This window comes from Armigeres subalbatus, chromosome 1 (genome assembly GCF_024139115.2).
Source record: "Armigeres subalbatus isolate Guangzhou_Male chromosome 1, GZ_Asu_2, whole genome shotgun sequence".
NCBI classification, from domain to species: domain Eukaryota; kingdom Metazoa; phylum Arthropoda; class Insecta; order Diptera; family Culicidae; genus Armigeres; species Armigeres subalbatus.
In genome coordinates this window covers 190,415,417-190,439,511 of record NC_085139.1, presented here as the reverse complement: position 1 = coordinate 190,439,511, position 24,095 = coordinate 190,415,417, and the positions used below count along the sequence as shown (strand labels likewise).

At 38.4% G+C, this 24,095-nt stretch overlaps 1 protein-coding gene across 3 annotated transcripts; it reads right to left on the bottom strand.

Annotated features, from left to right (window-relative positions):
- Nucleotides 1-441: 441 nt before the first annotated feature.
- On the bottom strand, nucleotides 442-21,489 carry LOC134209330 (uncharacterized). 3 transcript variants are annotated; one of them, XM_062685332.1, is made up of 4 exons: nucleotides 21,063-21,489; nucleotides 20,018-20,999; nucleotides 1,542-1,861; nucleotides 442-1,478 (listed from the first exon to the last, which is right to left on the bottom strand). In XM_062685332.1, exons 1-4 carry the CDS (start codon nucleotides 21,127-21,129, stop codon nucleotides 682-684), a joined length of 2,166 nt encoding a protein of 721 aa, XP_062541316.1. In that variant the 5' UTR covers nucleotides 21,130-21,489; the 3' UTR covers nucleotides 442-681. The 3 variants fall into 3 exon arrangements, with proteins under 3 accessions (XP_062541316.1, XP_062541303.1, XP_062541309.1); XM_062685319.1 differs by having other exon boundaries at nucleotides 21,051-21,488; XM_062685325.1 differs by having other exon boundaries at nucleotides 1,542-1,849; nucleotides 21,051-21,487.
- Between the last annotated feature and the right edge of the window lie 2,606 nt (nucleotides 21,490-24,095).

Genomic DNA, 24,095 nt, shown 5'->3' with positions numbered 1-24,095 from the left:
TTCAATTATTCTTCCCGGTACTGTGTAATCAGGTGTCCGAAGTTTGAATCTCTGTGTCCGAAATTTGAATTCAACCCCACCGGTGTCCGAGGTTTGAATCAAACAGCAGCCGGACATTTTCATAAATTTCAAACATTCTGCGCAATATCTTGCACATATTAAATACATAGTTCAAAGATGAATACTATACTTAGTGATTGCAATGGTGATTTAAACGGTGTGATGTAAAATGTGAGTAAACAGGATGATTGTATATCAGAAAGTGCTTAAGCGTCCGAAGTTTGAGTTTGCACGGACGACCCATAATACTAAAGATTATGAGTAGTACGGAGGTAGGCATAACTTCTAGGAAGCAACCACCGCCCAAAATTATAGAATAGCACTAATTCGTCCCTCTCTTTCCTCTTTCAGCTTTTAAAATGATTTTCTACCCAAAAAATATATTTGAAAGAATAATTTTTATTGGAATTAAAATTTAAGAAACATGTATGGTTATGAAACGTCATTTCAAGTCAAAGTTAGATTAAAACTTTTTAACAACAACAATCATTTGAATCAAATAAAATCAGTGATGACAATGCACTTAAACCTAATCAAAAACACTTTTCAAAAGTAAAAAAGTTCATCCAAAATATCAGTAAAAAACAATAAAAAAAACTTGTTACCATCACGTGTTGCTCTTCACCAATAGTGTGCTGACTCAAATAGCGGCGGCTGTGGAATGGTTGCCGGTCCGTAATAGGCATGCGTCGCTAGGGAAGGGCAATTAATTCCGAGTTGCTGTAGTGCTTGTGATAAATGGTCCACGTCACCGTTGAATACCTGAGGTACGGGAACCGGGTTAAACATGCAAGGCATCATCTGTTGCATGGTTCCTGGCATTGGTGGTGGTGGTGGAATGTTCGGATTCAACGTTAGTGGATTTCCTTGGAATAACGTACGTGGTACATATTTGTTAATGCTGTACTCCGCTTCCAACGCATACGCATTTAATCCGAAGTAGACTGCGTTGATCTTAGGCTCTTGACCACGGCTTGCTTGTACGATACGGTTCGGCAGCATGGTAAGTATTTTATATTTGAAAGCAGCAGTACCAACATTTTCCATTTTAGAAATCTGTTCCGCATTGCAGTCGTTCTTTTTAGAGAAGCAGTAATTCGTCATGGAGTACTGGTCGCACAAGACGAAGATAATTTCACGACAGTCCAGTTTTCTGTTGAACGACGATCGACAACGGAACGTTTGACAGAGGCAACCGATGAGGCGATCACTAAGTTGAATAGTATCCAAATACGGGAAAGAGAAACCAGTCATAATTTCTTGTTGATACAAGGCGAAGAGATCGTCGAAAGAATATTTTACGAATTCATTGGCCGCCTCACAGAGAACTACTATCTCGGTCCAGAACAGCTCAAGCGAATCGTTTACTTCTTGTGCCAAGTTGAGAGTCGGCCGTGAAAGTGAAGAAACCGAACCAACTGAAATATAGAAAAAAAAATATATTCGTCTAGGACCTCATGTTTATATTGCTTTAACTTTACCCAGCCTCATGGCATCGTGCCTAATTTTCAAAATTAAATATGGTTCAGGCAGTACTCCTTTCTCCAGAATCAAGGTTACGATTGCCTCGCACACTCGACTTTGTATGTCGGCAAGTCCAGTGATATGCATCTCGAGGAAGTACACGTGCACTTGTTTGTGGCGCCGAATGAGGACAGCTACGTACTGCAGGGCACAGAACGAGAAAACTCGCCCATAGATTATGATCGGTGGATCCCATTCATTAGCGACACACTTTAGTCGCAGCAGCGAGTCGAAATCGTAGTTCTTCATGTTGTGGAATGTATTTCTGTGGGTAGGTCTAAGAGTTATTTGGCGCGTCAGATGCTTCAAAGATTATTGCGGAATATAGCAGCTAACAATTGAAATACACCCAGGTTTTTTTACGCGGTTGGAATTCATATTTTTGTTGATTACCCTTGAACTTTAAATACCCCCTGAATTTTCTCTGATTTTTTGTGATTTTTTTCGTGGGGTTAACTCATTGTTTCATTGACGCTGAAAGTCTTAAACGACTAAAACCAAAACGTGAAAAAAAAACTGGGTGTACATTATTTATATTTTAGTATCGTAGGGAAAACACAAAAATGAGCAGAGCTCTCGGATTTTAGAGACAGTTTTGTAAGTACATAGATAGTTATATGACGTATCGTGTTGGTCAATAGTTGGTCAATGGTCAGATCCAGTGTTTCAAGAGCATCATTCTACTCTCAGATTTAAAACAGCATGCATTGATTTCATCCTTATTTTTGGGATTTTTACAAATCTCAACTTTTATAAATCTCAGCATGCAAGATTTATTCTGGGATTTAATCATAGGGATTCAATCTCTGCGTTTGTGTACCTGTCAATCTAAGTGCTTCTCATCCTTTAATCTCTGGATAAAATTTGATAACGCCTGATCAACAGCACAATTGCATTCGCTTGTTCTAATCAACATTTCAATAATAATTTAAAAAGGCTGCGTTGAATTTGGTTATAGATCTACAGAAATTCGCCAATCTAAGGTTTTAACTTCCAACATTTAAATAGGTATCACCATTTATGTGGACCAAACAATACATTGGAAAAGATAGATTCAACAGATCGAAAACAGATAAAGAAGATTTTGATATCGATAAACCTAAACGGATCCCACGAAGGGTTCAACCAATAGCCAAACCAGCTTTTCTTTTGATGGCAGTAAAAGCAGATTTACATAAGGTATAGCAAAAATGTCGTTTTATTCAGATAAAGTTACCTAAGTTTGTAACGTTTTCACTTGGTGGACCACAAATTAGGGACAACAAAATATCCAACGACACGAATCTAGATTGATTCCGTTGCCAAAAGTTTTGCTTTAGCGCCAATCAGGCCGAAACCTGATGCAAAACCTCACTTTCTCTAATGGTTGCCCGGTTTTAGCTCTGCGGCTAGTCGTGGAATCGCACAGCAATTAATAGGAAATCAATCAAAATTCAAAGACAAATATCTCACTCATTTTAAAACTATTTACTAAAAAAATACCAATCAAATCCATTTTGATACAGTTTTACTAAGTCTTCAAAAAACGGCCGTATCGGGAATTTTTGACTTACCCTAATGTTCTTCTTATCTTACTCACGCGCAATTACAAAAAATAGCATCATTACTGAAGTGTGCACACTTATTACTCTTCGGCCAAAGCCACACCAATTCCCACGTAGCTGCTGGGTCACTGGTTGGGAACGCCTGTTGGTTGGAGGCAGCACGAAGCTCCGACAAACCGACCACCGTTGTTGGTGCTGTTGTAAAAAGGAGCGATCACTCAATGATAACAACTATTATCAATTCACTGCTTACGTCGGTTGGACTGATAATCACAAACACTAATTACAACTAATTACTGTGTTGTAACAATGAAATTTGTTGGACTTATTCACATGCAGAGGAGACCTATCAAAAGACAGGACGTGAAAATTAACTCTTTCTGAAAATTATTCTATTTCCATTCAGAAATGCCTTTTGATTATTCCGCGCAATGATAATTGCGATTGGTTTACCGCAGAACCACTGGAGCTGCCAAATCCACTGTGATGATAACCCGCGCACCTTTGAACAAAGGCCGGGACAGATACGGTCCAACCGGCAGGACCGGCAATCGATTGGAATAGCGTAATGCGGCCGCGTACTCTTGAGCGTGAGTACCGGCAACCAGGTACCTCGTGCGTCACGCAGTCGTGGGTACGATTGTCTGGCACGACAGGGCTTCCTCGTTGGGGCTTTGCTCCTCGGTTCGCTGGTAGTGGTTGGGATAGGATTGGGAATCTCTCTCTGCTTTTTGGTTTTTGATTTTACTGTCCAACGAATATAGCGATACTGATGCTTTTGCACGTGTTGGTGTTGGGTCCCTACTTTTATACTTTTGCGCGGGGACCAGAATGATTTGTACCTAGCAAACAAATCTGATTGGCTACAATTTAATTTTGCCGGTGATGTTACTGATTCGCTGTTGATGACGATATAATTTTGAATCTTGATTGGATGGATTTATTCGAGCTACTATTGGCTCGTTACAAGTTAAAGCCAAACCGACTTGAAGTATCACAAAGTCTAGAAAGTCTTTCATTTGTCTCAATAATAGAAAACGCTCAAGTGAACCAGCAAAGGACTGGCAATCTGATTATTAAAGAACACAGAATATATGAAATAGAACAAACGTTTCGGCTTTATTCGTATATTTAGATTTTTTATTAAATTTAATTTATTTGATATTATGAAATCATGAGGAATAGCAATGGGACAGATTTCAGAGTATTTTAAAAAATGGGGTCTTGTTGTTGATGCTTCCAGCTGTTTTTTGGTGCAGGGAAATGTAACCAAACTGTTCCACGACATTACTGTTTTGAGAACCGCACTCGCTTGATGGCTAGCTTTTGACTAGCTGGAGATTAGTGATTGTTCTGTATAAGGCTCAAACCAATAACCGTAGAATTTGGTCTAAAAATTGTACAGCACAAAATGAGTTATAACACTGTAAGTATCAGACCAGGGCTAATACCTTAAATATTTGGGAGCACGTGGATGCGGCTTGTCCTTATTATGAAAGGGAAAACAAAATTTTAAGTTAATGAATGTTAGATGAAGTGGAAGAAAACTATCAAACTTACTTTTTACAAGGCCATAGGTAGAACAAGTGAACAACTATGACATTCAAATCACTCGGAAGACTAGATTTCCCACAGATAAGGCTAGAGGACAAGGATTGAATCCCAGGATTCAATCATCCCTTGTGATTTATAGAAAAGCAATGCTTGCCAGGATTGGGATCAATTGTGGGAATAAGATTTGTTTCGATCTCATTTTTTGAATCCCAGCAGCTCCTAGAGTGAGATTTTTTGAAGACTGGTCAGATCAAATTCCACCTCACACATTTGTTGTCTGAACATGGCTGTTTCAAGAAATGTTTGCATAGGTTCGGATTAGCAGAATCTGCGGGGTGTCCTACGAAAGGCTGAAACACATAAGGCTGAATGCTCATAAGGCTGAACTCAAAAGGCTGAAATCCCGAAAGGCTGAAAGTCTCAAAAGGCTGAAAGTACCAGAAAGCTGAAATGTATCGAAAGGCTGAAATTGAGGGGATGGAATTATTCCCAACCATACGATTTGTTGTACAACTATGTTGAGTGGTTGGATAGTGAATAAAGAATAATGAATGAATAATGAATAAAGAAAAATAAATGAATGATGAATAAAGAAAAATGAATGAATGATGAATAAAGAATAAAAAATGAAAAAAAAATAAAATAGAAAATCAAGAATAAAAACTAAAGAATAAAGAATAAGAAATAAGGAATAAGAAATAAGGAATAAGAAATAAAGAATAAACTATCACAGTGTTTATTTATTTATTTATTTAAGGCCTACATCAACAGACTACTTATGTCCTAATGATGGTAATAAAAAAAATAAGTATACATATCGTCAAAAGCTTAGAAAAAATGGACACAAACACTAAAACAGCTATCTATTGCGATGTGAAAAATTCTTTGAATCTTCGACGCAGCGTCTGACGAGGCAGGTTGAAGTCGAATATTGTAGAATCCCTGTTGAATATACGCTGTAATCCTTCAATACTACCGTTCATACTGTAGTTATTCCGACGAAATGGCATTCTTAACATAGCGTTATTGCGAAGTGTTCTCGGCTGTACATTAATATTAATCTGTTCCAAAATATCACTACAATCTATTCGGCCTTGCAAAACGTCTGCAACAAGCACAGCTCGAGTGGTGTTACGGCGTTCTCTTAGCGGCTCCAGATCGATAAGCCGACAGCGGCTTTCATAACTTGGCAGGCGTAATGGATCTCTCCACGGTAGTCTACGCAGAGCAAATCGTAGGAAGCGTCGTTGCACGGACTCAATTCGTTCGGCACCGTTCGTATAATTGGGATTCCAAACGGCGGAGCAATACTCCAGTATCGACCGCACCAGTGAGCAATACAAAGACTTTAGACAGTAAATGTCGACTTTAGATAGTAAATGTCAGAAAATTCTTTACCCATCCGAAAGATGAAGCCCAGGGTTTTGGAAGCCTTACCTACAACGTATGAAATATGCATTTTGTACGTGACATGACTCAGACGTTCTATGCTGGTATTCAAAAGCGTGTAGTCGAATCTAGCGGGATTTTTAATCCGAGAAAAAGTGATCATCGAGCATAAATAAAGAATAAAGAATAAAAATTGCACAGAGAAGAAGGAAGAAAGAAAAAAGAAGGAGGAAGACGGAAGAAGGGTGAAGGAAAAAAAGATGAAAAATTGAAGAAAGAACATTGAAGAGGGAAGAAGGGAAAATTAAGATAAAGATGGAAGAAGGAATAATGATGAAGCAAGATGAAAATAGGAAGAAGCAAGACAAAAGAAGGAAGGATAAAAATGGAAGAATGAAGAAGAAAGAAGGAAGAAGGAACAAGAATGAAGATAAAAATAAAAGGAAGAAAGTAAAAGAAAGAAGAAGGAAGAAGGGAAAAAAGGTAAATGAAGGAAAAAAGGAAATAAGACGAAAGAATGAAGAATCTTCATCTTCTTCAACAAGGGACAAGGAAGAAAGAAAAAAAGAAAGAAGTAGAAAGGACGAATCTAGGAACAGTAAAAAAGGTTGAAAGAAGGAAGAAATAAGAAGAAAGAAGGTAGAATAAAGGGAGAATAGAGAAAAAAGAATAAAGAAATAGGAAGAAGAAACTAGGACAAGGATGAAGGTAGAAGAAAGAAGACAGAAAGGAAGAAAAAACAGGGAAATGCAAGAAAGAAAAAAGAAGAAAAAACAAGGAAAAGGAAGAAATAAGAAAGCAAAAGGAAAGAAGGAAGAAGAACAACAAAGATAAATAAAGGAAGAAGAAAGAAGAAGTTGGAACAAAGAACAAAGAAGGCAGAAGAAGGAAGAAGGGAATAGGAACAAGAAAGGAGGATTGAGGAAGGAAGAACTATGGAGGAAGAACTAAGAAGAAAGAAGGTAGAACGAAGAAGGAAGAAAGAAATAGAAAGAAGGAATTAGGAAGAGTTGAAGAAGAAAGAAGGAAAGGAAGAATGGAATAAAAAAGAAGAAGAAAAAAGGGAGAAGGAAATAGGAAGAAAGAAGGAAGAATAAAAAAAGAAAAACTAGAAAGAAGAAGAGAGAAGAATAAAAAAATCGAAAGTAACTTTGGCAAGAATCAAAAACCAAATACAAGAACCAAGAACAATAAAGTCTTGTTCCTTTCTATGTTACCTCAATTAAGCTGTATAGACTAAAAAATAAGAATTCCTATTAAGCTATTTTCCATCGATCAACCGTTATTATTTGATGCTTCTTCAACGTGCAACTCGAACTACGAGTGACAGTGTAGCCAATTGGAAGCTGAAAGGCCATTTGCGGCATGACACTCGACAGCAGTCAAGCTACGGATAAACTGGTGCTCGCTGCAGGTCATCGCACTCCAGTTCTCCACGCACTACTTTCATTATTATAACTTTGAAAAGATGGAAGAATCCTACATCAGACTGAAGAGGGTAGCAAAGCAGTTTGGACTGGTCATTAACACGTTGAAGATGAAGTAGGCTCAAGAGAGAAAACCGCCATTCACCACGAGCTTGTATCAGTGGCGACGAAACCAAGGTGATTTAAGAATTCATGTACTTGTGCTCACTTGACCTCCGATAACGATACCAGCAGACAAATTCGGAGACGTAACGTGACAGAAAAGCGTACGTACTTTGGACTCCAAAAAAAACACTCCGATCGAATAGAGTTCACTGCCGTACCGAGGACCGTGTGGAGGACCAACGCGCACTTAGAGTAAAAATGGTTCTCTACAACGATCCGACAGGCACAATAAGGCGAGGTGTGGAGCGATCAAGGTGGATTGATCAGGTGGATGACGATTTACGGACCCTTACGTAGACTGCGTGACTGGTAACGTACAGCAGTGGACGGAGACGACTGTTATGCACCGCAGAGGCCACTACGGCCTTAGGCTGAATAAATATTAATAAAACCACATGTGACGCATCACTCGCCTATTGAAGCAGCTAGAATTACACCAGTGATCTCATGTGAACTTCACAGGAGGTACTCCACTTCTGATCTATGATTGATCTATTCCAATCGTAGCATCCATAGCCAATGAGTGAACTGCCTCGCTCAGATGGATGCCAAACAACGAGTAGGGGCGATCGTTCATGTGATAAACAATGTACGCCGTCTAACAAGCCAAGCCGTGGTGAGGTATCCATGTGAGCTACGATTTTGCATTCGTTTGCTCTAATACCATGAAACCAAACTATCAAACCACATCATGCGTTCTGCTTTATTCGCTCTTCTTACAAAGTGATAAGATAGTCGAGAGAAAGTATCAACGCCTCACATTCAATGTGCTAGAGTTCCAGACTCATAGAGGTCTTCATCTTTAGAATGCTTGAATGGCTTCTACTATCAGCGCACCGTAACGACGTTTATTGTTGTGTTACCAAGTGATTTGCTTCACTCAATAGGCTTCCAAAGGTGATCGTTGAAGATCATTAAACGGTGAATCATCGGACGTCCAATTTCAAAGATCTTAGGAACCTCATAACTTGCCCGCGCAAAGCATCAAGATGGTTTAGATTAACACGATTTTTTCTCATGATCTGATTTGTTCAATGCCTTCTCGGGAGCCTTACGGTTACATGTTACCACACTCTTACCATTACTGTTGAACTGTTGGCAAACATGCAAAAGGCTCGTTATGCAATTGACACATCATGAAACTGGAAAAGCCAACAGTGTTCTGATATTAATCGCTAGACAAATTCGCGTCAATTTTAAACAATAAGACGCTTTGAAATAAAATTGTTGCTTATTATCTATACGGGGATGCAGCAGAAAGACGGAAAAAATTATAAAATGACAGTTTCTCGACTGGTATCAGAAAAGAGGCACATAATGACCAAAACTACTTGATGGCTATATAGCGAATTTAGAAAATCGAATGTGCTAATCACTAGCAATTAAAAGTAAAATCAGCAGTGATTCAAATCGTTCGGGGCTGTCAGTTTGAATATGAATCTGAAACATAAATTTTCCCAGCAGCTGTTCCAGATTCATTTTTTATACTAGTCAACTGTCAAAAAAATAAAACTGGTATAACGCTTGGTTCTATTTTCTGCAGATTTGAACCACGAATAAATCACGAGATTTACATATTTTTCAATTGTTTTGGTGTATGAACGCGTCATTTCATCTACGGATCAATTCACTTTGCAGTTACGGCGGTTATAGGTCAATGCCCAGAATACCAATCCCCAGAATCAGTTCCCCAGAATGGTATTTCCCAGAATTCCATTTACCAGAACGACCAATTCTCTAGAATGATATTCCCCAGAATGTACTATTTCCCCGAAAAGAAATCCCCAGAATGACCCATTCCCCAGAAACCAAAAACCCAGAATGATCCGTTCCCCAGAAAAAAGTATCAGTCTAAAAAACTATGTCTTTCGCTGTCATTTCTATAAATTATAAATACCAGATACTATATTTCTATTCAAAAATACTTATATTGAAGCACGCATTTGCCCGGAATAAGGCAAAACGACATATGCTGTATTCTTTTGAAGCACGCATTTGCCCGAAATGGAGCCCATTTGATTTGTTTGTTAAGGTTCACATATAATACGAAGGAGCAGATAATTCATTATGTTCATTGTTCATATTGGGGGAAGACCATATGGCATAAAACCGTTTGGCATAACGACTTAAATGTCTAAAGGCCGTTTGACATAATTTGTTGGGTACCTCGAGGTCATTTGGCATAATGAACATTTGGCATAATCGTTGAAAAAAGTATCAAATGCAATGGGTCATAAGAATATATGATTTCCATTCTTAGAAGTAGATGACTCCTTCTTTAAAAGTATGCGTTTGCCCGGAAAAAAAGGCAAACGAGTAGATAATTACTTCTTCAAAAGTATGCATTTGCCCGGAAATAGGCAAAAGAGTAAATGACTCATTTTTTAAAAGTACGCATTTGCCCGGGATAATGCAAAAGAGTAGATAACTCCTTCTTTAAAAGTATACATTCGCCCGGAATATGTCAAATAGTAGATGACTCCTTCTCTAAAAGTACGCATTTGCCCGGGATGAAGCAAAAGAGTAGATTACTCCTTCTTTAAAAGTATGCATTTACCCTAAAAAAGGCAAAAGAGTAGATGACTTCTTTAAAAGCATGCATTTGCCCTGAAAAGGGCAAAAGAGTAAATGACCGCTTCAAAAGTACGCCTTTTCCGAAAGAAGGCAGAAGACTAGATGATCCATTTTTTTAAAGATCGCAAAAGTCGATTTGATATGATTTCTTTTCTACGCATACAAACGGAATAAGATAAATGACCTGATGATTCCATCTTTTAAAGCTCACGATTTCTCCTTATAACGAGGAAGCATGCACGCATTTGATTGGAAGAAATCCTAGAGTTTTTATGAATTTTTCAATTTGTATGCCAAATTGTCATTATACCAAATGGTCGTTATGCTAAATGTCCCTAAAATCATTATGACTATTTTTCTTGTCAAACGATCGTTATGTCAAATGGTCTTTATGCCGAATGTCATTATGCCAAACGCACTTATACCAAACGGACTTATGCCAAACGGCATTATGTCAAACGAGTATTTAGTATATATTTAGTATTAATACGAACTTTTTTTAGTGGTATTTAGTCAAATCTAGAAAATGGTGCATTCTGGGGTATGGTATGCTGGAGAATGTCTTTCGGGGGATGGGGGCATTCTGGGAAATGTCTTTCTGGGGATTGTGGTATTCTGGGGAATGGCTTTCTGGGGAATAGTGCATTCAGGGGAATTAATTTCTGGGGAATCACTTTCTGGGCAATGGGTTTCTGGGTATGACATACAATCGTTACGGCGCCTTTCTTGGCAGCAACATAAAAATTTTGTTTAATAAAAAAATTGAAAAACATGAATGAAACACTGCTGGGGAAACCAGCGAGTTTGTACTATTTTGCTCCAGATTCAAACTAGAATAGTGGTCGAAAATTTGGAATGAAACTGAATCACTCCTGATTTCACTCTAAACCTACTGGGCCTTGCTTGCTCCTGGATCACTCATGCAGCATCGGTTGCATTATGATTTAAACAGCCGGCTTCGCTTAATAGGTGTTGTACTATGTACAGTCAGCTTTTCGACGACAAAATTAGTTAAAATACCAAAAAATACGACATCCTACGGTGGGCTGGTTGGATTAGGGTAGTGTGAAAAGGGACATGGAAAAGGTGAATATAAGGAGCAGAAAAATTTCAATGGAAATTGTTTGCAATGAGCGGTAATACGAGTGGTGGTTCATTATTTCAGTGAAGTGCCCACTATTCGTACAGAGCCCATAATACGCATATAAACCTTAATGACATTCACTTTTGGTTTTGTTTATCCTGTTTCATATTAATAAAAAGGTTTTAGCTCTAAAAAGTAATAAAACAAAATTTCGGGGTTGTTGCCAAAATCGGGAGAAAATGTTGCCAAAATCGGGATGGGACTGTAATTACATAACTTTGATTCGTACCATGGTTTGAACTACACTGTTCATGGTTTGAACTAAAATCGTACCATGGTTTGAACTACTGCAGCAGCCAGCAGCTCCTAAATATAATACTAATCACATGCATGAAACGCTGAGAAAATCTATAGAAAAGCAAATTTGTTTTACTATTCATCTTCTCGCATTAGATTAGTAACTCGAAACGTGTGAAAATCGTCTAAATTATCGATATGAAATTTGCGATTTTTCATATTGGAAATGTAAACAAAATGCTCCAGCTAGGCGCATGCAGCGCTCCTAGCGGACAGCAGCAGAACATGACTGCATTTACAAGTTCAAACCATGGTACGAATTTAGTTCAAACCATGATCAGTTTTTACCTTGTATAAATGTTACTATTTTAACTATTTAAAACTGTTTCTCAATTGTATGATGATGTCAATCGATTACAGATAAAAATAGCATTCTTTTGATAAATTGATCTTAATCCTGTGTCATAAAATGCGTCCTTTACGAGCTTTTTGAAATTATGCCAATGGTGGGGGGAATTTAGCGCAAATTCAGGACGTTTTTAAATCGCTTTATTTTATTACTTAAACAGTATGTACGAATGTTTAAATAAACTTTATCACTTCCTGTATACCTAAATATGCCATTCATACTGTTTTAGGTTCATTTCCTGCCAATGAGATGGTAATTTCTACTGATTTCAAAATGGTTCAAACCATAATACGCTTTTCACTAGTTCAAATCATGATTGGATACTAGACTGGCCCAGGATACAAAAAGTCGTCCGATTCTACGGGGCAGGATTTTGCCTTTGGGTAAGAAAATCATTCTCTGAAAATTTCAGCCTGGTCATTGCATAAGCTGGCGCAATGAATCGCCTGCTTTGAGCGTGCTTACAGCGACACACTAGGAGTTAACTTTTGAAAATCAGTATGGCGAAAGGCATCTAATGTTTAATATATCGAAAATAAGCACCTTAATCGCAAAAATATTTGGTAGGCGTAGTAGCGGATACCTTCCTACACAACTGGTACCAAATAGTTTTTCGTGAAAAGTTCCTACTGTTGAGAAACCCCGCGTTAGATGTCTTTCGCCATACAAACTTCAGGTGGTTAACTCTTGCCGGCTATTTTTACATATACGTTAGCGCCTGGGTACGGCAGCGGCGGGTAGGAAATCAACCACTGTATCTGATTCATTAATTTGAAGTTAATATGGGGGTTTCAGCCGAAATATATGGGAAAATACACCTCTGTTACTATTTCGTACAGGGAATTGGATGGAATAGCCCGATTGGGCCCATATTTGCAGGAAATGAAGTTAACATGCCAATGAACAATTCTACATAAAATTCTACTATGATTAAATAAACTTTAAATTAGTTTTTAGCAGATATATTTGGAGTTTGGTTGAGCACTTTGAAATTCATTGATTAGGGGAAAGTGGGGTAAGATCGCCATATGGGGTAAGACGGCCAACGTTAAGTGTGACTTAAGTGAGCATTATATTCACATTATTATTACGAGGAATGATTAACAATAATGTAAAAGGGCTATACAACTGAAAAACGCGCTTTAACAACCTCACTTGTTCTTGTAATATTGATTTGAAGATGGTTTAGTTGAAATTCGATTTTTCTTATAATTTTGTCGTTACATTATTTAAGGATTGAAGCCTAAATTACTGATTTTTTAGCACAAATTGATATTTACCAAGGCATTTATATAATTATAGCCTATCTATAATAATAATTTGAGAAGATTCACAATCATAATGCTCGATAGGATATAAATCTTTGTATATATGTCGGCTTGGGGCGGTATTGCCAACTGTATTAGAAACAAGGTCATCTTCAGGATTAAGAGTCGCCTAACCCTCAAATGCATTTTAAAAATGATCAAGAGTTTCTGCCTGAATCAGAGATGATTTAGAATAACGAATATAGTTTTAATCGTAAAAATCAGCTTTTGGCAAATTTTGATATTGTCGTAGAGCCAGTGGTCAACAAATCAACATGGAATTTGACATTTTCAAGCGGAAAATCATTTGTACATAATCCATAGAAGTGCAGGAAAAGAGCCCCCTGTTCTAAATAAATTTAGCATTTTTTGTTATATAATTTTTAGGCCTTGCTCGTCTTGCCCCGAGGGGGTGGTCATATCACCCCATATGGTAAATATATGCATCATAAAAACATCTTTTTTAAAACAAATTTATAAGATACTGAAACGTCATTAGTCAGTGTATATTGATACTTATGTCTAAGAAGGGTCATCATGAAGGTGTTTCATGGACAAATCAGCAGATTTTGAAAGAGTGTCACTATTTTACAAGGGTTGTCGCTTAGGGTGGCCATCTTGCCCCACTTTCCCCTACCTTGAAAACAAGCGCATGTAATCGAACGTAGCTGCGATATGTGTTGTGGCGCGCGTGCAGTTACTTATGTTTCAGTGCGCGCGAAATCACGCATCGCAGGCACCTTTGATTGCATGCGTATGTTTTCATGGCAATTAATGAATTTCAAAGTGCTCAACCCAACTCCAATAAATCAGCCAAAAACTGATTTAAAGTTTATTTAGAATAGTAGAATTTTATGTCGAATTGTTCATGGGCACGTTAACTTCATTTCCTGCAAATCTGGGCTCAATCGGGTGCTTTCATCCAGTTTCCTGTACGAAATAGTAACAGAGGTGTATATTCTCATATATTTCGGCTGAAACCCCCATATTAACTTCAAATCAATTGCGCCAGCTTATGCAATAACCGATCAGACTGAAATTTTCAGAAAATGATTTTCTTACCTAAAGGCAAAATCCTGGGGGTGCCGTAAAATCCGACGACTTTTTTTTCTCCCCATACTAGGCTGGGCCACTCTATTGAATACCCTACTTCCCGTTCGTAATTGTGCGCGCGGAAGGAAACTTATTTCAAAATGCTGGAATAAAAAAAAGTAGAGCAAAAAAAAATGCGATGATAGATTATCCGGAGAAAGGCAAGGGACATCTGCTACTTAGCCTTGCGTACCACAGCTCTATATGTACTTGGAAAATAAAAATTATTCCCCATTCGAATCAGAGCGCATCGTGCTTTCGTGCTGTGCGGTTCTATTTTCTCTCTTTGCGGAAGGAAGTTTTTAATACTACCCGAAGCTATTTAAATTTCAACAGTGCTTCTCAGCGCTATTTGTACCTACTGATCCCGTTACGATCTTTGCAAGGACCCGTGCCTTCGTTTTACGTTGGGCCCGTTTGCGGAAGTAAAATTTTGACAAGCGGTGGTAATCCTGCAGGGACACCGTTCTGGGAAAAAACCTCTTAGAAGGTCACGTCTCCACGCTTAGCAATGAGCATAAATAAAAACAAGCGGAAGGGGGAGTCTCTGAATTCTCCACTTCCTTCAAAGAAACAAGGTTTCAAGACCGTCCTGCCCAAGCGCGGAAAAAATATAAGGAAGCAGGAAACTTCAGATATTCCTTCTAACTCTAATATCGGAAATAATTCTTCTCCAATCGAACTGAGCAATCAGTTCGATTTGATTAATGATGAAATTGAGCAAATCGAATCTACCTCTAGCCCAGGTGATTCGATTCATGCGAAAAAGCAAAGGATTCCGCCAATTGTGGTATCTGTTGCCGAGTTTTCTGGCTTCCGGAATGAGATTTTGAGTAACCTTCAGGGGATCAAGGTTTCATTTCAGATTGCTAGGAAGGGTGACTGCCGCGTTTTGCCGGGATCCTTTGACGACCGCAAACGTCTTCTTCAGTATTTAACTGAGAAGCGCCATGAATTCTTCACATACGACGACAAAACTGAGCGATTGTTAAAAGTCGTCTTGAAAGGTCTTCCCAGTGATGACATATCTTTGGATGAGATTCAAATTGAAATTTCTGAATTACCGTGCTGTGCCCTTATTCCGTTCACCTAAGACAATGCACTATGTCTAAAAGCTCTAAAAATAGCCGTTTTGCAGCTGCAATTTCGCTACATAGTGTTATTTTCTATATACAATTGAAAATAAAATATGTTGGGATGCATTCATAAACTTAGGCTCCACTAGTGAAAACAAAATTGACCAATTATGTGGTCCTAATTCCAATCATCTGAAATGGCATTGTTCCTAATTCCGTTCATTCGTGTTCCTAATTCCAATCACCCGAAAAACATTTAATTTCTTGGAGATGCTAATACCAGGCATCATTTTTCTCATAAATTCATCTTTTCATTTATTATAATATTGCAAATAAAAAGCTTAAAATGTAATTTCCTTCCAAATTTAAAATACAATGAATGATATTTCCCTAGTATAGCCAAGTTTACTTTTTTCGTTTGTTTCACGTACCATTCGAGATATATTCAACATGAACATTGTTGCTAGCTGCCCAGTTGCATTAGGTACCACAGAAAAGGGCAGATAAAATACCTTATCGGAGTTTTACACTTTATCCTCAACGTAGTTTTGATCAGTGTTGAGAAACTCACTCATATGAGTAAAAATTCTCACTCATTTCTCATTTTTTCCGTGAGTACTCACGCGTGAGTTACTCACGACCTGTGAGTACTCACAGTGAGCAAACGTGGTTTTGCTCACTCACGAGTGAGGAATTTTTGCTCATATGAGTAATCCAATAAGATTAGTTTTTGTTTCTCCCACAATGTAGATGTCAAGTTTTGGCAAATTCTGGCAGTTGACAAGAAGTACGTAAAAATTTGTGGCATGAATAAGGGACCGACTGTTTACTTCGATGACATTTACTTCCAGGGTGCAGCAGCCGTAAAAAGTGTAGACAACAACCTTCCGTGCACCATGTTTACGGTACTCGTCACTGAGTGGCGATACCGGCGTTTCTATCTGTGTTGTTAAGCCTGCTACTCTATGTTCTGAGATTTTCACAATGAATTATTGGCAGTGGCTGATTTTCTACCCGCCGCTTCCACATCCAGGCGCTATCGTATATGCGCAAATAGCCAGCAAGAGTTAACCGCCAGAAATTTGTATGGCGAAAGACATCTAACGCGGGTTTTCTCAAAATTAGGAACTTTTCATGAAAAACTATTTGGTACCGGTTATGAAGGATGGTGTCCGCTACTACGCCTACCAAATATTTTTTCGATTAAGGTGCTTAATTTTGAGAAATCGAACCTTAGATGCCTTTCGCCATACTGATTTTAGAAAGTTAACACACTAGGTGTGCCGTTGTAAGCACGCTCAAAGCAGGCGATTCATTTACACCATGAGCTCATGGAAGAATGGTAGTTGGAAATCGATAAAATGTATGGGCAAATCAAGTATTTTGCAAATTAATGGAAAATGGTGGTGTTTTAGACGAAAGTAGTGAAAAGGAATGAAGTATGAGGTGAAAACATTATCTCCTGCACTTAGTTTGCACTGATTAGTAGTCTCATAGTGATAAAATTTCGATTTTACTACCATTGAAAAAACGCCATCTCTTGCATTAATCGTTTTGACTGGTACCTTATTTAGGAAAAAAAACTAAAGAATTTGTCAAATTATACAAATAAGAAATTGATAATATATTGGGAATTACTATCAACATGTTAATTAATTGCATAATAATAAATTTCGGTAGTATGTAGTGCGCAGTGGCGCCGGGAGTGTGTGGGACAGGTAGGACATGTCCTACGCATGAAAATACCTGGCTAGGACAGTTAAAGCATTATCCTACCCATGATTATGGTAAGAACATACCATATGGACAACTGAAGGATTTAATACTATCCATACTGTTTAAATTTCTGGATATAAAAAAAAATCCTTCAAATATTTCAAAGTTAATCAGAGATTTGAAACTGGCAACCGTGGAGGTTTCCGGGGTTATAAAGAAGCCATATTTTTCGAAAAGACTCCTCAGTATCCACGAGGAATTCTTCCTCATCAAAAAGTGCTTAATTATGTATAGAGATTTTCCAAGAAGTCTTGAAGTTTTAAATATTTTCTAATCTTCCACAAAATTATTCATTTTTTTTGGAAGTGCGTTATTATTTCTTCAAGCTCAGGAAGGCACAGAAAATTTCTGAAATTTTATAAATATTGATTACAGTCCGACTGGGGTGTTTATTGATATATTTTGGCTTTTTCAGTCTGTTGTATTCAAACGGGTTTATTTTCGCATTGCCCGACGTTTCGGCCCGTCTATTGAGTTTTTTTGGGTGGGATTTAAAGCCAAAATATATTTGAATCATTTGTTTGAGAAACTGCATAAGTCCATTTTACACAATTTCTAGAACACAACAAAAAACTGTTTTTGAACAAATTGGCACCGAATCTTTCGAAAAAATTTCATACATTCCTGAACAAAAAATGTTTTTTCGTGTTTGTTGCCAGAATACGTATTTTTGGACGAGGATTCAGAATATATAAAAATCTCATTTTGGCCAAAAATGTTACATATGCAGTTTCTCAAACAAACGGTTCATTTATAAACATTGACCGAAGGCAGGTGAATCAAACAATCGTTGATAATCTGATTATAGCACATTCGGACATGTGGTAGCAAGCCACATGTGTTATGAGAAAAACAATTCTGGAAACTTCTAAAAGTTTATTGAATTCTATAGGAATCACAAATATATTTCGTTTGCATGCAATCTTATAAGTTACAAAGAAATACGTCTAAAATTCGGGGTAACATTATTCTTGAGTTTTCTGAGAACCCCTTAAATAGTACTGATTAAAAACATTTAATATCCAAAGGGACTCTCATAATTTATCTAAGGATCTGCGGAAAGTTCATGAAATTCCCTAAAGGTATTTTGTACATTTGATACTCCAGTAATAGTTGGAACATGGACAGCTTCGCCTTCATTTTTCTTTATGTTTGTAAATTCAAGTTTTAATGTTCCCAAATATTATTTGGGTCTAGAAAATGTATTTTCGACGTTTTGTCCTACCCACGTATCGGGACGTGGCCGCGCCTCTGGTAGTGCGGGATTGTTACGTTTTGACTAGAGCCTGGATACTAGGCCTTTAATTCTGATCTGAATCTTCCAAAACAATGTCTCTGTTTGTTTGGAATTGTTTGTATCACTGTTTCGTTCAATTTGAATATTCTTTAAAGTTTCGGTACTTTAAAGTACCGGATAACCCTACTTCTACGAAGAATTAACGGATTTCGGTAAAACATAACCTTATTTGCAGCTCAGAGAGGGCAGTGTTTTTTAATAGAAATTCGCCAAGAAATTTCCGGATAAAGCTTTTAAACAAGAACGGATTGTGCTGTTTAAAACTGTCCGTATTCTCCGGAAACCCTTTCTTAACATTGTCCAGCATTCACTTTATAAATCATCATTAAATCATTACCTGAAAAAACTGTATTTTCCCGGCACGAGTTGAAAAAGGTCTCGAGTAGAGTCCTTAAGGTCACTCCTGACGGAATTCAAGTTTAAAAGTGCTCGCGTTTTCGGGGGCACACCACTCGATTCAGAGGCGGTGCACAACTGTCATTTTTGTTGATTTAGCTTTGCTGCGTCGCAGCATGCGTGAAATAATAAAAATGACAGTTGCGCGTTGCTTCCGTATCGAGTGGTGTGCCCCCGAAAACGCGAGCACTTTTGAACTTGGATTCCGTCAGGAGTGACCTTAACGGAATTCCTTTCGGTCTGCCTGCTTGCGGGATAGAATTTAAAATGTTCACCATTCATATGGCTTCATGTACGATGTACCTTTTCTTGCTCACAGATTGTATTCTCAAACACGGAATTTTCGGAATCCATCCTCTAAACCCAATGAACGGAATAAGGAACGAGTAGATTTAGATGTACCCTTATTCCGGTCAAGATATTTTTCGCTTTTCAGCATTTTCTATCGGGAAAATACAGGCTACAATTTGGTAATATGCTATAATGTTGCCTGTTTTGTCTTGTTATGCTGCTGTGTTTGAAATCCAGGGCAAATTTCCACTTAAAAATGCTTAAATATGATGACAGACGTTCTTAGCAAATGGGTTAATGAAAACAGTCAAAATGGCGCTCGTAGTGACGACCAACAAATTTTGTTTAAATTTTCACTATTAATCGCTAAAAATGACGCTGGTTTTCATTTCATTTCATGCATACATAACCATAGAAAATTACAAGGATATTTTTCTGTTGTTTTTAGACAAAAAATCTTTATTATTCATCATTTTGTCTTGGAATTAGACGCTGATTGGAATAAGGGCACAGCACGGTAGTTCTGCTTGACTGATAAAGAAAGTTGGGTTCGGAAGTCCCGACTTCCAAACCATACAACGGTTTGACCAACAATATTACACACGAACGACCAAAGTACCAACTTCAGCACCAACCATCAAAAAAATAAATATGGGAGTTTGTGTAACTACGCAATTCATGTTCATTTTGCGCTCATGTTTGTGTTTACCAGCCGAAAGGACCAATAGAAAGTTGCACCGAAAGCAAAAACTTACCTTAGTGGTGGCATGGCCCATTCAATGTCCAGCGCGAACTTATGCAGCACATACCCCTGGGCCACATGCATCACCATTTCTGCTTGCTGCCGCAGCGCAAATTCGACAAACGCAAACTCACGTACTCTAGTAATGTTGATTATATCCTGTCGGGGTACCATCCGAACAAACAAATTGTACAGGTCTGACGTCGTCACCCTCTGATCAATATTCCTGACAAATATGATTTTCACATCGTCCACTCTGGAATGGTCCAAAGATTGCTGTGGGTTGGCCCAAACGATCTTAATATCTCGTTCCCACATGCGCATGCAGCCGGGCGTAGTTTGCTTTTTAGCGCGCAATGCTGCGGCGTGATTTGCAAAATCCATGAAAGCGAACCCTCGATTCATCTCCCCATCGGTGATACGGTTGTGCATGACGAAGCGGGTCATTTCCGGGAAAAGCGACCGGAAAGCAACTTCAATTGTTTTACGATCAATTTCTTTCGGCAGATTGCCGACAAACAATCGACACTTTTCGAATGACTTCTGCGCTTCCAGTGTTTGATTCTCCTGCACAAAATGGTGATTCAGGACTTCGATGGCCACCTTCGCATCCTCCTCGTTTGTATAACGCACAAAACAATACCTGCGATTATTGTTGCTGTAATCCATCATTAGGCGCATTTCATAAATTTTCCCAAATCGTTCGAAAAGTGGCACCAAATTGGCCTCTGTGAATTCCGGCGGAATTCGTCTGACATATATTTCGCAACCGAAGCCAGGCGTGGGGCCAACCCAGTTTTTCGGTGGCCCATACTGCCGACAACCGTTTATCTGCGTAACTGGATAATCGCTGCGGTAGAATTTTGACACTGACTTGTCCCCATCATTGGAATGTCCATCCTGATCTTCCACGGCACTGCCGAAACATGAAGTAATGGAGTTCTGTTTTTCTTCTTGACCCGAGGTTTCAGTTATGCTGCGCTCCATTTCATTGGCTGAAAACCGGTGGAATTAATATTAATTTCAAATTCCGAAATTCAACTTACCCCAACTAGTACCCGGAAGCAACACCAATCCGCCATTCTTATCATCCGATGGCTCCGAACAATTCTCGTGATTTTTCATTTTTGAGTTACACAAGATTCTGAAAACACTTAACTACTTTTTCTCTAATTTACATCTATTAAAAACAGGAGTACTAGGAACGACTACATTAACCGGAAGCAGAATAATTTAACGCAAGAGAGCGTGATTGTAGACCGATGGAGGAAATTAAAATGGAGGAGTTCCAGAACGAACGGAAGACGAAAAGCTTTTTCCATGCATCGATACTGCAGTGATCTTGGGGAGTGGTAGGAATAAAATTGCTCCGAAAGCTTTACAAAAGCACGCACACTAAAAAAAATACACTGAAAATTCGAGACCGATTTACGATTTGGGCGTAACTCATTTTGTGAACATTGCTTTATTCGGCGGTTCACGAATTACGTAACGCTGTAGGGGAGGGAGGGGGTCAGGCCAAACGTTTCATACGTTTTTCACTCCGCCGGTCTCCAGATTTTCGCGCTCTGTGGGCTTAAAAGTGTATCCGTCCCTGTACTTCTGGCTTGGGTTTGACAATTCGATTGCCCTCTCCCCTCAACCTATAGAACAGGAGGAAAACGGAATGTCAAACCCAAGCCAGATGTCAAAGAAGAACAGGGACGAATACACTTTTAAGCCCACGGAGCCGCCATTACCGTGCATAAAAAGCTGGATACCAACTGGGTGGTGCGAATAGAATCGATTTGGTTGTCAAACTGAAGCCAAACTTTTCTATTGTGCCGGAGCCAAACATTGAAGATAGGGCACTGCACGGACTGCTTTGTCTCTTCCTCGCTGCAAAGAAATTAGAAAACAACAAGGCCAGTAAACGTCAAAATTTATAAGGAACGAAAGAAAAAGAGATGTTTCCGTGCAGTGCCCTATTGTGGTTATGTTCGTTTCTGATCTAATATTGAGAAGTATTGTTATTATTTGGGGAAAAAATAAAAATAAACTTTGTTTGAGTTTTGTATTACAAAGAATACAATATTTTCACATTATATTTCGAGTGGAATATTAGTACGAATGCAAATAAAAAGCACTCGTTTCTAAATTTTACGATATTTAGCAGCTGATTGGAACAGGAATGTATGTAAACAATCGTAAAGTTATTTAGAGTCTAGAGCATTTGTGCGCCCTCATGCAGCATGGAAAGAGAAATTCGAAGATCGGGAAATGTTTGACAGCCAAGTAACTGCAATACAATTTTGTTTATGGTAGTGATTTCAAAATATCCCTCTACTCGCTTGAGCGCAGCACCGCATCCGCAGCACCCAGGATACCAAGATTCTCGAATTGGACGCATTAATCCTGCCTCATTAATACTACACGCAAAAAAATATCGCAGTCGAAACTACCATTTTCAGCAGAAAACAAACCCGTTTGATTTTACCATGCGCGCAGTAAAAATCAACTGAGGCCCTTGCGGAATGTTGTCACTTGAACTGAAACAGTGGTGAATTTGTCTGAAACCATGGTAAAATTTACTGAAATTCCATGGTTGTTTTGAAAACAGAGTAGTCTACGAAATAGTAGTTTCTACCACGGATTTTTTTTTCAGTGTATGTTCGCACTAGAGGCCTGAATAAGAGAAACGCGAACGCGGGTAGAAAATATGACTCTGCTGTCGTGAATTCCGCTTTAGATTCCATCCCGGAATCTCCAGCGGAATTAATACGGTGAGCGCGGCCAAAATGCATTCCTCTTTTCTTCACTTCTTTTATCAGACTGACGATTACAAGGATCCAACTGTCAAAAGCCCTACACGCTCTCGGAAAACTGACTAGTTTTAAGTATAATACACACAATGATTTTTAGTTAGTTTCCTCATTATTATTATACTCTACATTCTCCTTCTCCTCTACTCTTGTAATATCTTCAAAACCGAGAAATATTCAAAAAGCTCAGTATATGGATAACAATATCTGATTCCGTTTTATGGCTTATTATCACTGTTACGAAATCATCCAAGCATCAATACCGAAAATATTTAAAAAAAATTTCCGTATTTCTTATTTTACACACTCTAGCTGTCGATTAAAAACAATAGCTGTCATGGGTTGAGCATATCAAGCTCCAAAAAAAAAATCAGAAAATATTCAAAAATCTTCTCAGCACTATTCGGTTTACACAGTCTAACCACAGAGAAACAGACGTCTCACTCAACACATGTTCCATCGTTCACCTTTTCAACGGAAGATTCAATTTTTTGTAGGTGGTCAATCGGCCACCGATGGCGCTTCCATCGATTTAGCTTGTGTTTGACGTTTGCACACTACCGCCATCTGGTTTCCGATTGTCCAATCACAGTGCATTTAGCATTGGGCGATAATGTTTCCGTGACGATGATTTTAATTCCATTTTGTTCTAAGTGAGACGTCTGTTTCTCTGTGGTCTAACTTCGATTAATAACAATAACTGATTTCGGTTCGCTGTCATGGGTTGAGCTTACCAGGCTCAGGAAAACATTCAAGCATCAAAATTCAAAACCAGAAAATATTCATAAATCTTATCAGCACTGTTCGGTTTACACATTCTAGCATTCGACGAAAAACAAGAACTGATTTCGGTTCGCTATCATGGGTTGAGCTTACCAGGCTCAACAAAACATTCAAGCATTAAAACCAGAAAATATTCAAAAATCTTCTCAGCACTGTTCTGTTTACACATTCTAGCATTCGACGAAAAACAAGAACTGATTTCGGTTCGCTATCATGGGTTGAGCTTACCAGGCTCAAGAAAACATTCAAGCATCAAAACCAGAAAATATTCAAAAATCTTCTCAGCACTGTTCGGTTTACACATTCTAGCATTCGACGAAAAACAAGAACTGATTTCGGTTCGCTATCATGGGTTGAGCTTACCAGGCTCAAGAAAACATTCAAGCATCAAAACCAGAAAATATTCAAAAATCTTCTCAGCACTGTTCGGTTTACACATTCTACACCCAAAATAATCTTCCCATCATATTTACGTGAATACAGACGTGGATTTTTTCCACAGCACTT